Raw genomic sequence first — 16271 nt, 5'->3', positions numbered from 1 at the left:
ATAAATTGCTTCTATATTAATTTTTGCTAGACTTGTTATCATCTCTACTCACAAAAGTTCCAGGTATTTTTAATGCACAATCTAGAATTTCCATTTCAATCACACTCGAGGGCCGTTCAATGATTTCGCTGCCACCGAGAGAGAAATGTTGCGGTGTAAGCAGAGAATAACAAAAAAAAAAAAAAAACACGGCCCCCATTTCAATAATCGGTGCACCAAACGCATTGATCAGAGGCAGCGGAGGCCTCATCTGAATTGCGAAACGTCCCAGCTCTTGTTGTAGCCGGTTCGAGAATGAGGCGGCGGAGCGCGATTGATTTGCATTTTGTGCTAAAGAGAATTTCAATTTTCATGCTAATTCCGATGAATGCTATCGAAAGCCACTCATCTGCATGCACTGCGGCTATTCAATACACTTACGAAAAAATGCAAAACACCGAAGCATTCATATACAGCAGTAACCCCCTGCTCGTGAAACGGCTGCGGTGGGGATTTTCCGAGTAACAAAAGCTGAGCTGGGGGGGTGTTTGGGAGGTAAGTGCATATTTCTGGTGTGTTGTCTTATCTGGTTTGAAGCACCTTTTTCATGCAAAATTAGTAATTCTTCTACGTGTGTTATGAAATGCGATGGCGAGCTTTCATTAGCACAGGTATGGTGAATTTCATTGGTGATGAGCTTTACTTGGTGCAGTGAGTCATAGGTATTTGTATTTTATTATCATTGGTATTCAAATCATGGTTTAGTTGAAGTTTTGTTCACCTGTTTTTTTATGAGAATCTGTTCATTTTATGCTCTCTCCATGATCTTGCGATTCATCCAACAGTCCGCTTTTCTTCTAGATATGTTATGTTTAGAGAGAGTACTTCAGCTTCATCAATTGATTTGAAGCAGCTATGGTCGAAACAGGGAGCCTATGTTCAAAATTATTGAAAGTTGTGAGGCACATCTTGAGGACTGGTTAGAACCGCTTCGAGTTCTTATGCTTCTGATACTTGATAGGAGACAGATTGTGGTCACTAATCAGTGTTTTGAGACCATAACATGCAACAAAAACTGAAATCTGAGGCTTTATCGTGTGTTTACCTCCTTATTGTGAACACCAGGGAATTCCGTCTCAACAACAACTCAACTCAACAGAAATCTGGACAAATGGAACACTGTTATACTAACTCTACCAGATTTGTCTAACAGTCTCTATGCTTCTCATCAACTGGGGAACGGTCCGGATGGGATTTCAACTCCGGTCCTGCCATGTGAAGAACGGGGCCGCTGTCGCATCTACTAACGGGCCGGATGAGAAAATATGAGACTATATTCTTTCTGAGGCTTCTGGTCACTTCGCGGGTGTAAAGCTTAGAACCACGAATCAACCTATTTCTTCGCATCTTTGCAGGTCCTAGAATTCTGGGCAAATTGTACATTGTTATACAAACTTCACCTTGTCTCTGAGTTCCTTTTCTCCTCAGTAGCGACCAAAAGATTTTTTTAAGGCAAATCTTTAGCAGAGGACCAAAAACCGATTGACTAAAAACCAGATGATTGTTTAGGCCTTGGTCTCAGTCCAACTTCCTAAGGAAAGTCTGGGAAGAGAAGAAATTTTAAAATTACGTCTTTTTTACAGGATTCCTACAAAATTGATTCAATTGAGCTCTCTTTGAAGGGTTTTTTTAAATTCTCATTGCCATTCTCATACCAACCGATGCAACGAAAATAGCAGCATATAATAATAACATTTGATGTAAACAGGTTAACGCACCTAGCGGTGTTATTATTGGTCGAGCAAAAAAGAAAAGAAAGGGCATTCTAAGGCCTCCCAGCAGCTAGCAAGATTTAGCACTGCACTGTTGGTTTCGTCGATTTTTTGTTTTGTTCATCCGTTTCTCTCCACCACCAATTGACTACTGGTTCAGTTGCCGAAAATGTAACGAAATGAAGTAATATGTTTCCAGAACAACGCTGCAAAGGGGCAAGTCTGTGGCAACCGTGCAAGATGCTAACGTGAAGCGAAGCAATCGAATGGATTTCGTTTGCCCCGTTACAAGGTGCTAGCGCTGCTGCACCGCTGCTGTGTACCGCTTCACAATAAGTTAGTTTATTGAACTCGCACGCGGTAGAACATCGGAACGAAACCTTGGTGCGTTGATGCTCCATCCACCACCTACGCCGACGTACACACGTATGCCCTCAAGGGTCATCCGAAGCGACCATGACAGGAATTAGTGTCATATTTCGTGCGCCATTGCAAACACGGCCATGTTTTTTCAGACAGTATGGATTCGTTCGATTCTCCCTGCCCTCTGTCTCCGAAAGATTAGTATCCCAACACGTGAGACAAATGTGCGAAGGAGAGGGTAGTACCATCCGTGTGTGTGTGTGTGTGTGTGTGTGTGTGTGTTGCACGATTGGTGTTGTGGCTTAAGGGTTTGACGATCGCTTATGCCGGCTCTATAATGGCTGCCAAATCAGCGACGACGACGGACGATTAGCAACAAACGGACTGACATTTATGGCCTCCGGTAGCTCACGTGCCATTTACACGCAACGGTGTGCGGTCACCACCATCTTGCCGTGGAGGGGGAGGGGGGGGGGAGTGTATCGATTGGGCGAAAGAGTGTGTTGTGTGACTGTAAATAGTAAAACTGCTCAATCGTGTGTAAGCGCGTCCTACAATCGATGACGTAGGTAGTGTCTTTCTTTTTCTTGTTGACGCACAAGTGCTGCTCAGTAATGTGGCGTTGGGCAAGCACACATGTTGCAAGCAAGTCATCGGGAAAAATGTGACCTGGTGTGTCTGGTGTAAGCATATTATGAATGGTATCTGGGACATGTTTTGTAATGTAAGCTTTAAATTGGCAATGGGACATTTCAATATGCTCGCATTATGTCGCTCTGCGGAAAGGTGGAACAAATGGCTGGTTGAAGCATAAAGCATTGGGTAAAAGGTTTATGAACGGATTTTCTTTCGTTTTGGTCGCATGCTGTCTTTCGATACATAAGTCTAGGTAATACGTATGGATAGGATACGCTGTTCAAATAGGCGACCTCAAAAGACCTTGTCGCGGGCTATGTCGCTTGGTGCCATTCTCATGACATGTCCAGCCGACCGGCGTCTGACAAGTCTTATACGATGCGCAGTAATATGATCTTTGCACAGCTTTTAGAGTTCATTGCAACAGCTCCTCCAACGATTTTCGACACATACGTGGCCTTAAATCCAGCATCTTGAACTAATCTTGGACAGCTTCATCTTGAACGCGGCATAGAGGGTTTCGTCAGCTCAGTCAGGAGAAGATTCTTCGATGCATTAGTATGGCAGGTTGGCAGTCAGTACCTTTATGAGCAGCTCTGGCGAGACTTATTCTCCTAGAGCTGATCATTAAGTGGGCTTCTCCGAAGTTGCTCTTAACTCAAATTCAGTTTAGAAAAAAAGTCACTTATCGACAGAGTCCGCAAGTCCACAGTGAGGCCTTATGCGACTATAAAACGCTTATAACACTATTTGCGTTTTACTCGCTTCATTTCAATTTGGCACTTCACCGTACCAGCAGCGGTTAAGCGGGTCCACAGGTTAGCCGGCCACAAAGCGTACATCGTCCCCAATAGGAGGACAAACAGCGAAACACCCGCACGCACGGTCTTTGTTTGGCGTGAATTGGCGCATCACTAATCCACGATTGCGCGCGCGCGCACACACCCACCACCCTCCCTAAGGGTCACTCCGGGACTGCTTTGTTTGGGGAGATTCAGCATTTTATTGCACGATCTTCATGGGATGTTAACTTTGGGATGTTATTGTTTGCTTTTATTTGTTTACCCGGCCGCACCTTTCAGCCGTTTGATGTTATCCCGCACCCCGAATGAATATTGTGGCAAATTTGCAGATATTCTTATCGGGTCCGGTTTTGCTTTGCTTTGCATTGTGTTGTGAGAGTAAACTTCTGCTTTACCACTAAATGGATCGGAACGACGGGGATGGAGTACGCTTAACTTTCCCTCAAGCGACGAGCATTGAACGCATCGCGGCGAAAGATAGACATCATGCTGCCATCATCATCATCATCACCAATTCAACATCCAGCAGCAGACACAGACAAAACCAGCTTCTACCGTACCTCCACGGCCATGTTTAACTCATTAGGGCGGCACATATACTTATGGCCGTGAAGCGTGTCGTGCATATTTTGCTATTCAAATTTCTGCCGCCCAACATAATTCGATCGCATCGCGCATCATGGGTTTGCCATTCGGCGTATAGTACGTACGTACGCACAGTTGGTGCATCTCGTTTTGCATTTGGGGCGTTTTGTTTTGCATTCTTCCATTGGTGGTTTGCGGTGGAACGTTGGTTAACTGCGTGTTTACAAAGGCACAATGTGTCTAAATATTCTGTTGCATTATCTGCTATTTATGTATAGTAAAAGTGTAATATAACGAGAGGTGCCCGAGTGTAGCAATTAATTAGCAATAATCGAATAATTTGTTGATGTCTGTTCAGGTGGTTCGGTGGCCGAGGTTCTCAAAACAGGACCGGGGGTCAAATCCCATCCAGACTCTCTCCCAGTTCGCAGTACAACGTTTTGCTAAGTGCAAAAACAAGTTACAGAAAGCCAGAGATGACACGCCGAGGATGAAGTGCCAAGAAAGATGAAGTTCAAGATAATTTGTACTGGAGGCCGTTCTACTTCCTCGGCTATCGTTTAGTTGAAATAGGATCTTTTCAGGCCTTCGTGAAGATGTAGACAGCTGGCTATCTTCGAATTGCTGGAACACTTATGTTTGATTCAAAATATTGATGATTATTGAGCAAATGAACTGCATTATCTTGCAGCTCGAACACGCCGTCACCAAGGGCAACCAGCTAATGGGGTTGCTTAAGCAACTTGCTCGCGACTTCCATCAAGACACTCTTGTGCTCCTTGGATCGATCGGTGCTGGAGTATGCCTCCATTTGCATGGTGGAGATCTGCTGCTCGGCCGCTTTGAATCCGTCCAGCGCAAATTCACTGCGGTTCGCTTTGTGCTTCTAGAGGGTTCAAGTTGACTACGACGCTCGCTGTGCACTTTTGGGCATCGAATCGCTGACCCTGCGAAACTGCAATGCCCAGAGACTCTTTGTTGCGGGACTTTTGGATTACCGGATCGACTACCCAACGCTAATCTCTGGGCTCAGCTGGTATCAGTAATCGTCACCAACCGGACATGCCACGCGCTGCGCTTTTAAATTGTATTCGAACCGTCCGTCCTTTTAAGTGTCTGTTAAGACTGTTAAGTGTCTTAGCAATTAGGCTTCGAGGGGGCCCTGCGTGGCGCGTTGAATTATAATAACAATAAACAATTATCTAATTTCTGGGTTCAACATCTTTACCGAAAGAGCTCGTAGAAAATATTGCGGGTACTTAGGCTGTCGTACATCAAAGCAAGAGATGAATTCTTCTTCTTCTTCTTCGGTGGCACTCCAACCTCGAAAGGCCTGCCATTTCTGGCTTTCTGTGACTGGTTTTACCCATAGCAAAGTAGTCAGCCCTGCGTACGGGGAGGCGGTCTGGACGGGATTTGAACCCCGGTCCTGCCGTGTGAAGACCGGCGCCGCTGTCGCCTCGGCCACCGAGCCGCCCAAGAGATGAATATGCCATTAAAATTGAAGAAGAAGTAGAACAAGATCTCTGGAATCTATGCTATGAGAATACTCGAAAGGCCGAGCTAGCAGAGGTGGTGGAGTTAATTCAACTTAAAAACTTGAATTCCCGTTCAAATAAGGTCAGATGTGCTGTAAGTTCTTTGTTGTAAAAGTTTTATAAAAACGAACAATATATCTTTGTGTGCTTTCTTTGTCTATAGAAAAATCATTATGGTGCGATTCCGTACAAAGAGTGCAAATAAAGTAAACGCCCTTATCACCATAAGTAACAACACTTATTTGTTAATAAGCCAATGAAATGCGATCCTGCAAAACTCTATCTCCGGTCAGTTTTTAAAGTAATCAAGATTGCTGAGCTACTCCTTAGAGTTGACGTTCATCTGATAAGGACATCTGTTCACTATCAGCGATTGAAGGCACCCGATGAACTCCCATTCAACCTTTTCCTGACGTAAAATCATCTGTTCAATGACGTACGCAAAAAAAAAATTGAATCCAAAGTTCAGAAAGAAAGTCTTTGTTTTCACGATCTAAAACGGATGTCCGTGACGATTCAGTGACAAGGTAGCGGCACCCGCTCTAGGGACGGTCTCCCGAAACAGATCATTCCCCCGTACGTCAGAAAGGTAGTGGGGTGTAACGCTTCGACCGAGTGCAAATCTTGGCTACGTGTACTAGTTGTGTAGAAATGTTTCCCTTCAACCCTTACCTTCTTCCACTTAACACCGCCCACCCCCCCCCCCCCCCCCACCGGGGCACAATGACGTAGACGCTCTCGTATTTGCTGCTCCGGATGGGACCGGCGGCGGTGTCTTCCCGCCCCCACACACAGCGCTGCATGCGTCCGGAGAAGTTTTTTTGTTGTTGTTGGTTCCAGTGCTTCTCCACTTTATCTCACGTGCATCCGCCATTGCGCCCTCGTGATACACCTGTCCGATCATTAGTTAGTCGTAAGGAGAAGAAAACTCGTACACTAAAACATCTCTGACGTAGGAGAGCCAATGCGGTGTGTTCGGGGTTTGTTTTAGCGCTCGATATATATGTGGTGTGGCCCTGGTTGCAATAAAGGTTAGCCGACCCGCCGTGAGGTACGACGCGCGTTAGACTGCGTCGGGCAGTGGTTAAGGAGTTGATCCAGTTGCCCTACGGGTTGTGGCCTCCATTTTGTGCGAATGATGTAATTCACGTTGCAAAGAAAGAGTAAAGCGTAAAGTTAGCGAAGCAAAAGTTGTCCCATTCTTTAAAGTACTGCTAGCAGGAGCAGGAGGTCTTTTGTTGCTGCCGAAAAGTGCTTTCGAATGAAGTGATTTGACGTAAATCCAGTGAATTCAGATACTAAATACACGTCCGTTGATTCATTTGAAGGTGTTCTGCAGTGAAGGTTGTGGTAAGTTGAGGCGAACCGAAATCAGGAAATAACGTTTAACTTCCTCAATTGTGTTAACTGGTGTGCCGGGAAGAAGTTCAATCCGGTTGATGACATTGATGCGCGTGCCGTGCAGTCTGTGCGTAGGTACGTGCCGGATGGACGATGAGGTTTCTCGGTGCTTTGCGCGTATCGAGTTCTTCCAAGGCTTCTGTGTAACGTTTGCACGTACGCTGCTGCCAATGGCGTTCCGTTGGTGCGTTGGTTCGATTCCATCGGTAACGGGGGCTATACACGATTCTAATTGTCTTACTGATGACGTCAATCGACAAGGCAGTGTTCACAGGATTTCCAGCAGTAAAGCTTGTGACAGGACCCTTATCGATTGTTGTGGGCCGGTGTAGGCGTTCGCTGTCCGACCCTTGGGAATTATCCTTTATCAGGAACTTTTTTGACTGGTCGTTACTGCTAAAAGATAAAGTCGCGTCCCTCCGAAAACGGTCGATAGTTTGTGATTGTAGTCTAATATTAGCTGCATTGCTCTCCATGTTAATCCCATTCCTAGTGTTTATTACAAATATACCCCGAATAGTATCCCGATGAAGAGTCATATGTTGCATTTAAGGCTTCGACTCTACGCATAACGCTACCTCTCAGACAGTTCAGGGCTGCCATTTTCAGGTAGCAGTAAGGTAATTTTCCTAAATTTTCCCCCCTTTGCTCTCTCTCTCGTCCGCTTCGTTTTCCATCCTAGAACGGCATCTATGACTTCCCTAGTGTGGTTGTCTGGCCAGTTTTTTTTTCTCATCATCATCATCATCCGCTTGCTGCTCTACTTGAAAAACAGCGCACCTCGTGTGCTTTTTCCTTCTGCACAATGCGTACTCGCGAGAGTTATGCGTTACTTTTTGTTGCGTTTGTAGAGCATCGGAGGCATCCACCACGGAGAGTGTGTGTTTGTGTGCACCGGTACTCCGGGACCGAGATACAGCTTTAATGATCGTTATTGATCTCAATTTGCAATTAGCAGCACCTTCGCCTCGGTGTGGAAAAGTTTGGCGAGCGAACGAATGTGGTTCGCGATGGTGTTGTATTTTTCTTCTTAACATTGAAGGTCTTAAATTTGAACAGTCTAAAGCAGTTAGCTTAGCTGTTGTGTACAGTAGTATGCGCTTTAGGCGTACGTTTAACAGTTGGGTAATAATTAGTACAGTTAGATGAATGATCGATCGCTACCGAGATCGAGATACAATTATCGATCTTCTAAGTAAAGTCTGCTTAAGATCAAGTTGAAGTTGAAGACTGAGGATAATTGGCAAAAATGTTGCTACCCTAATAGAAAACTTACAAAGCATTAAAAAAAATATTTTTATTCAGCCCTTTCAGTGCTTAAAATAGATGCCAGCACTGTAAGAGTTGAAATCGCCATGTTCTCCTCGATGGTCAATGCCGATCTTTGAAGCGCTCTCGATCGCAATTCGCGGCTTCGAGGGGGCTCTCGCTCGCGAATTGTAATTAAATTATGTGAAGTCAGTCGAAATCTAATTTCTTGCCGGCAACAACACGTTGCTATTGCTACAGCAAAATGCAAAATTTTTAATCGGATGCAAAATTTGCTACCATCAACCGCTGTGCAGTATGGCTGTTGCTGGTACGTTTTTGGAGGCTACCGAAGTGGTCATTATGCTTGACGGTGGTCGGTGTTTTTCCATTTGTGCGTCCCACTGCGCGAGAAGCCGATTAGTGGTTAAACACCGTTAATTGTGCCACACGACCTGGATACTGGCTGCCACCACCAGGCAGGCAGCGCGAGATGATGATCGCGGCCCCAGCAACGGAGGCCGTCATTAGAATCACGTTCACACTCATCCGGTCGGTTTGGCATTGCGGTGGTTTTAGCGAATGAGATGTTCTACTTTTCCGCTGCCGAAGTAATTTTGGTCCATTGTGGGCCGGATTGTTCTTGAATGGCGTTACTTAGGATATGACACGGTTGACGGAGCTGTTCTTCTGTTCGATCTGGGTTGGCCTAACCTTGCTACAGACTGGGACGGCTATCTGTGGTTTAGTTTGTCTAAGGCCGGTTAGTCAATCCTGTAGAGTAGGGGTGAAATGATTCCGATGAGATACGAGATCGAGATCGTTCTTTCCAATACGAACTGAAATCTAAACAGTCTCCTATCCGTTTTTGATACTACTCTTCCAAAATATGGTAAAACGATGAAAACATTGCAAGCTTATTTATTTTGATTAAATATGGACTTCTTCTCCCAATACAAAACATTTATTTGTGCTTCAGCTTTTCTTCAAAGCTCTCATACTCCACTCGGTAGATACTCCACCTCTTCTTCACGCTGGTACACGTCAATGTTCCAGTATGGAAACTTCATTCATTATGCACGAAATCTGCACCTTGTGTGGAACCGTTCCTAAGCTGAAATCGACGAAAACTCTCCAATCCCCAACAAGATCGCCCAGCACTTCATCAAACCCGAAGCTTCCCAGATCGACCATATCGAACTTTTCGACGTGCTGCAATAATAGATAGTCGGATGGGGTTTATTTGCTTCTACCTGAAACGCTTCTCCCCCCCCCCGCTGAAAAACTTACCCCCTTTCGGTAAGGACAACTGGTTTGGTTCATGTGCTTCGTGATGGGATACCAAATTTCGGTATTGGCGTGCATCGACATGCAAAGATTAAACGAACTCTTGGTGTACGGCGTTGGTAGCCACTCACCGTGATCCAGCTTATGGGTGTATATTGATATCTGCAAAAGGAGAAAAGAAGCGGTAAGTGTCCACCTGGCAGTGTGCGCCCCACTGGTTACTTACGCCCCACGGTGGATAGATGTGCTGGGTAAATTTCACCTCACCATTCATAACGAGCTTCTCGTCCTCGGAACGATAGAGCTGCATCTTGGAGAAATCCAACGGGAATGGTGCGGGCTTGCCCGGGTCCTCGCAGGATTTAAACAGCCGGTTAACCTCCACCACAAAAATAGCCTACAAACAGAACCGTGGGGAAGTTGGCGTGTGAGAAGTTTCTAGTAGTGTAGAGAGAGAGAGAACATGCAGCCACTTGCAGCAACTTTTTACCGACATTTGCTATGCTGAACAGAACGGAAAGCCACAGAATGATGTACCGCATGGTGTTGTTCTCGCTGGAAGAAACCGTCTGCCGTGAAGGACGAACGTGCTGAACAATGTATGGGGCAAAAGTGGTGGCTATTGCGTGCTGGTCGCTAGTTTTCGATACCGATCGGAACATACCGCTTGTGCTGTAAAGTTTTATCTGTGATACGTATTTATTAACTTAGTTTCATTTACTTTCGAAAACAACTTTCGCTTGTTGGAAGTTTGAAAACAAGCCAATGGCGACGAGATGCGGTGCCAACGTGCCCAGCAATGCCCAGGCGAATGATAATGGCATCGGTTGTGGTGTGTGCAGTTGTGTAGTTAGATAATGTAACTTCCTGTGGATGTTTTCATCTTTGAAGGGAAGTGCATGTGCTGCTAGGTTAATGTAGTGAAAACACGTTCTGCATTCGGTTCGTTCCGAGCTGACCTCCCATCAAACCTTCTACGGGGCCAACGAGCAGGTGATCGCCTGTTGATCAGCTTGATCATCCATGTGGAACTTATAGCAAGGATGTTCTGTTCTTTAAAGCTAAGCTGTATAACCTCTTGGAGTCTTGGTCTACTAGTTCCAAGACTCCATTTTCCATTGATTTATCTAAAGCTATCAACGCCATATGTGCCAATCCTTACCATTGACCCAATGTTAATAGTAACCTTCTTCCAAGAAATGTTATGGACTGTGCATTGCTCGTTATCAGCCACCGATGGTGACACTCTATTGCTTCAATTGTTTCAATTTACCCATATGGAGTGCTGGCACTTTTAATCCCATAACTCGATCTTTACGGCGACCGCATCGAGTATTACACCCTTGAGAGATCTTTATGGAAAGGTACGACTCACCCGATAAGACAATACTACGATACGGTGGTGCGTATATACACGATCAATAGCGCCCTCCCCTACCGAGGTCTTGCGGTGTCCATTGTTGAGTTAATGAGTCAGAGCTAATAAAAGCAAACTCCACCCCATGTCCACACACGACCACACAGGTAAAGATTGTACGGTGCGTCCATTTCTACATCGTATCGCACCTTAGTCAGTGCTGGGTGGCACATTGTAAGAAGCTTGTGGGTTTTGTGTGTATCAATTGCACATTGAGTCGTTTAAGGTGAAATTCTACATCATACAGCGCGATATGGACAGGTAACAAGGCTAGTCGTAGTAGTGTAGTGCACCACCTTCTTCACGTGTTTAAGGCCCGTGATGACTTGTCGTAGCCGAAGTCATTAAGCGGTCGCGGGAGGCGTATCGGAATTGGGGGTTAAAAGTGATGTGTATGTTTGTGGCTCCCGTTAGCGCTTCCTTTGGACCCTAGGTTTGTGTTTGTGAGATATGGGGAAGTTTCGTTATCGGACGTTTTCCATCATCAGCAACCCGCCCGTATTCGGTTGCCGAATATTTACCTAGGGTTATTACCACGCTATCTGACACCCATACCTGCGGACATACTGCTGCGTAAACTTTACCCTCAACGTTTCCGTTTTCCATCCGCACAATTACAGATAGCACTGGGCAGGCTCGTGTGTGTCTCGCCCTTGCAACTGCTACAAAACGGCCGACCACTAGGGGTCGTGCACTTCCATCGATTGGTGGTGAATAAAACATGAATCTCGTCAGTGGCATCGGTGCTTCGTACGAAACGGTTGGCACAACCGTACAATCCCCGTTCGACCATTACTTCCTGAGCTGATGGAGGTCTGCTGAACGGGAGCGCAAACAGCAACTCGGAAATTAACGCGGACAGACCACCCGATTATTCGGTGCACCGGCGGATAAAATAGTAGCATCTAGCAGTGCCAACGTAGCGTGTGTCGCGTGTCTCTCTAACCTGTCGCACAACAATCCAACAACCATGGGCAAAATAAATGCTAGCCACAGCAGCTATTGTTACGATAGCATGTTCAAGCGGTCCGATCACAAGTATCTGCGGAGCTGCAGCAAAGTCGAACCGATCGATGATCCGAACGATGATGGCGCTGATGACGAGGACGAGGACGATGAGCGGTCATCACCTGAAGCCCGCCGTCACGTCGTGTGGCATGCGGATAAACTCGATGACCTACGCAGCACCGCGTCCGGATCGTCCGACGATGACGGGGAGGAGCGAGAGCGGGAGACACGCACCATCCGGTACGTGCCGGAAGTTCTGGAACGAATCGACGAGAATCGGTTGGTGTATCGGGCGGAAGGTAACGCCAACATTGTGCTCTCCCTGTCGGACAACAAGCATGTGCTGCGGATGCGCAAATCCCCGGTCGAAAGCCGCGAGGGCAAAGGTAATTTACCCATTAACGTTACCAATCTTTCTGCCGACTAAAGTCACTTTCTTTTTTACGAAAAAACAACGCAGGTGATTCCAATGTAGATCTTCGCCGGTTCGTCAAGTACTCGCAGGTCATCGCGAGCCAGTTTTCCGGCTGCTACGTTCCGGAGCCCAAGCTGGCCCATCTGAATACATGCAATCTGCAGGCGTTTAACGAACGATTGCGATGCTTTCGTCCTGGTAAGGAAAGGCAACGACAGAAACATGCGCTCCGGCTAACACATTCACCTCGCTTTGCTGCTTTCCCGTTTCAGCCATGAGACTTGGTAAGGAGGTTCGGGAGCTGGATGGCATTCTCTACCCGGACGTAGCATTCCTGCCGAAGTGGCTGTATCCTGCGCGAGTGCGGGACTTTAGTCAGGTGTGTGTTCCAATTTACTGGTTGCTAGCCTTTCGTTCCATTCAATTCATGCATGCACGTTCCTTGAAGAGATGGTTCCAAGAACTGGCGGCTATTTACACGCATTACCCAGTGAGTTGTGCTGCTGCTGCATCGCCGTCCAAATTGATGCTAGGATAAGCTCAAGGGTCCTTTTTCGCTTCGCTCGAGCGAGCGTGCATACATAAATATCTCAATTGTTGTTTCGTACGCGTGTGGATAGCATCTTACGCCTATCCGCTACGAGCGTGGTGCGGCATTCGAATTCCGAGCGTGCGTTCTCGGAAAGCGAAAGGTACTTTATTTTAGTGCTTGGCCCTTGTAGAATGTACGAAGCTGAGGTTACTAATAATACCTTCCGTTGAGCTTACAGCCGATTTGTGTAGGTAAATTTGAATCATTTTAGACGGATGAAGGTAAGATCTTAAGCTGAATTTAGAGAATGAATCAAAATGAAGGACACTTAAAAGTTTTACTGCATGCTTCCAGCTTTAAATGATTTATTTTCTTTCCTTTGTATTATGGACTTTCTTTCTACCAGGACCCCAAAATCTCTTCCACACCAACCCACTACCAGACGTACTGCGTCGAAATCAAACCGAAGCAGGGCTGGTTGGCGTACGAATTCTGTGATAACCTTCCCCTTCTGGAGCTGACCAACGGTGGGGACCTTCGGAAGTGCCGTTACTGTTTGCATCAATATTTAAAGGTAATAAGGTTCACCCGGACGAGTGGACACAACAGAGCGCCATCTATATATGTTCGACCCCTCTAACCGTTCCTTCGGCTTGCTCCGTCTCTCTTTGCAGCTCCAAAAGAAATCGATAGCAAAAATTAGTAAATACTGTCCATTGGATCTCTACTCTGGGTGAGTACAAATCAAAACAAAAGAAGACTGGTCTACGTTGAAGGGTTTGGCCTGTACGTTAGACAGAATATGCTAGAACACGAACAAACGTTACGGGCGTCTTTCACAAGAATCTTTGCCCGTAGGGGGTCTTGTACGATCTCAAGGCTCTCCTCCCGCGTGCGTATTTTTGCAACTCGAAATCACGACGCGTTCAACTAGCGCGCGCAACGCCGTGAGTCGTTACGGGTTGAGTTTTTGTTTCGCATTCAAAGATTCAAACAGACAAGAGACCGCGGTGACCAAAAATAGCCGATCGATAGCGTGAATCGCACTCGGATTTAGTGCTGCTGTCCGCCGAAGTTCGCACGTCAAATTGCCGAACGTGTGCGGCAACAGGTTATCGACGGACTCATCGGTCACTCAGTAGTAGTAGGACAAACCACCACCAACCGCCGTGCCGTTGATCATGCATTGGGGATGTTTGTTTGATGCGATTGTTTGTTCACTTGGCTTTAAAAATAAGAACGGTTTGCTATACCGGACCGGTGGCGCGGCGACATTCACAAAGGAGCGTATTTCTCACCGATCGAACTTCTGCTACTGCTCAAGGCAAACGAGACGGTATCGGTACGATCCGGTTAGTGGAGATTATCTTTATTTTGTTGCTTGCACTACCAAAATTCCCAACCACGGAATGGCGTGTCGTGACGCAGGTTCGACAATTTTTCCTTATGACGCCACATGCCATTTTTTTTCGGTTCTCGTGCTATCGAGCTACCCGTGTCCGGGAATGTCACATCGGCAGGTGGCATTAGTCATCGTGTCCAACTTCCTCCTCGCTCGTTTCGGGGGTGGCACCCCAAACGACCGTATGGGTGTGTGTGTATTGTGTGGGTTATTTATATTGATGAGTGTGTAATTTCGAAGCACAAAACCATAAACATGATAGTGGTGGCCGCCACACACAAGCAGCACAGACAAAAAAGTACACTCACATGTGTTGCCTTTTTTCATTTTTTGTACTAAACAAACATACTTACGTGGACTATTGTTGGCGGTGGATGGAAATGGCCGGTATTTCGTTACACAATTTTTGGAGCCAATTAGACTCGGATGTTGTCCCGATTATTGCAATTAAATGTGTGTGATAAGATAAGGCGTGTAGAGCAGCAGACTTGCCAGGTGCATGTGCTGTGTGACACACATTAGACTAACAGCCGAGGACTGTACCGGCAAGTGCATACGGCAGCGCTACTTGCTAAATGGGTTAAAATCGAACCCTATCGAAGCTTAAGTAATGTGGTTATTTATGGGAAAAATGTCGGCAGATTTCTTGTGCGTGGTGTCAAGTCCCTCTGCACCACCGAGATCGCTGTACATGCACGTTCTCGGTGAAACTCATGCGGCGAGCAGCTGACCTTTAGGCATTAATTATGACTGACTTGTCTTCTCCGCCGCATCCTGTGTGCGTACGGTTTTACCTTGCATGATTTGATTGCGCTTTCTGCTGGTGCTGGTGGGCCACACGTAAAACGACGGCACATTTCTCCCGTGCACCGAGGTGGCACCGGGAAGATGATGCACCTCACGCATCACATCGGTTATAAATAAAATTCAATTATTGCCTTCGGTTGGCCGCCCCAAAAATATCCCGGACTCCCGGAATATAAATCGTTACCGGTGCGGTGCGCGGTTGTTGTCGCTCTAGCTAGTCAGGCAGCTTCGCAGCGGCACTCCGGCATGCGCCAACGGTGTGGTGGCGCACAGTTCAAACCGGTCGCGCGGCTCGATCTCGTTTTGGGTCGTTGTACACTACGCAGCTGCAGCGCTGCGTTGCATTTTACGTGATCCATGCACTTTCGAATCGCCGTGTTATTTTTGTTGTTGTTTTCGTTGGTCGTTTTTGTGCAAAAACATTCAATATTTTACCGTTAAGGCGCACGGGGGGCACCCAGAGCAGTTGCGCTGTGAGCAATTACTTGTTTCCTATCCCAACGCCATCACCCACCCACCCGGTGCGAAAATACTGGGCGGACAGCCAGTGCGAAGGCGGTGGGTGAGAAGAGTAGAGCGATTTCAGGCTAGGAAATCACGCCACGCCAGTATTATGTAGAGTCACCCGGCGACCGGAGATCAGGTTCGACGATTTTGAATGATCTTTTTTGGGGTATATTTTTAGTTCTGCGTGTGAGTGCAGGGCGCGTTGTGTTGTTGTCACACAAGATCCGTCGATTCGGTAGGGAAGGAAGAGGGTGAACACCGAGATAGTGGATGGGAAAGATAGAGGAAAAGAAAGTGTAGTGGGTGGGTGAGGTGAGGTGAAAGGGGATCCACTCGGTAGCTTTAAATCAGTGAAGTCAAACTCAAAGTATGCAGAAGAAAGGCGTTGTATACTGGAAACTTGTGGATTGGTCGACTTTGAAGGCATCAGTAGTTTGCGGCTAATGGATCCGATAAAACGAGATTAAATTACATGCTCTTGGTGAAAAGATGTCATCTCAAGAGACGAGACAGCCAATATCTGTGATAACCAGGAATCGCTCATGAAAATTATTGGAGCTAAAGTTTCCTA

General features: G+C 46.5%; 2 protein-coding genes across 9 annotated transcripts in view; one reads left to right on the top strand and one right to left on the bottom strand.

Annotated features, from left to right (window-relative positions):
- LOC118511782 (inositol-pentakisphosphate 2-kinase) overlaps nucleotides 1–16271 on the top strand; it is a 97904-nt gene that overhangs the window by 76560 nt on the left and 5073 nt on the right. For 4 of the 8 annotated variants that reach the window (XM_036055295.1, XM_036055292.1, XM_036055293.1 and 1 more), the window contains 5 exons: nucleotides 11650–12423; nucleotides 12498–12650; nucleotides 12725–12831; nucleotides 13391–13558; nucleotides 13659–13717. In XM_036055295.1, coding sequence (XP_035911188.1) covers nucleotides 12000–12423; nucleotides 12498–12650; nucleotides 12725–12831; nucleotides 13391–13558; nucleotides 13659–13717 — 911 coding nt within the window. In that variant the 5' untranslated portion in view covers nucleotides 11650–11999. Of the gene's footprint in view, nucleotides 1–6704; nucleotides 7027–11172; nucleotides 11291–11327; nucleotides 11463–11649; nucleotides 12424–12497; nucleotides 12651–12724; nucleotides 12832–13390; nucleotides 13559–13658; nucleotides 13718–16271 lie in introns of those variants that run through there. The other 4 variants (XM_036055299.1, XM_036055296.1, XM_036055297.1 and 1 more) reach the window with 4 other exon arrangements.
- LOC118511784 lies at nucleotides 9224–10786 on the bottom strand. Its single transcript, XM_036055301.1, has 5 exons — nucleotides 10775–10786; nucleotides 10107–10298; nucleotides 9839–10009; nucleotides 9616–9774; nucleotides 9224–9537 (listed from the first exon to the last, which is right to left on the bottom strand). Exons 1-5 carry the CDS (start codon nucleotides 10775–10777, stop codon nucleotides 9370–9372), a joined length of 693 nt encoding a protein of 230 aa, XP_035911194.1. The 5' UTR covers nucleotides 10778–10786; the 3' UTR covers nucleotides 9224–9369.

Source organism: Anopheles stephensi, chromosome 3, assembly GCF_013141755.1.
Source record: "Anopheles stephensi strain Indian chromosome 3, UCI_ANSTEP_V1.0, whole genome shotgun sequence".
Lineage (NCBI taxonomy): Eukaryota > Metazoa > Arthropoda > Insecta > Diptera > Culicidae > Anopheles > Anopheles stephensi.
Note: the sequence above shows the minus strand (reverse complement) of the source record. Positions and strands in the feature narration are given on the sequence as shown.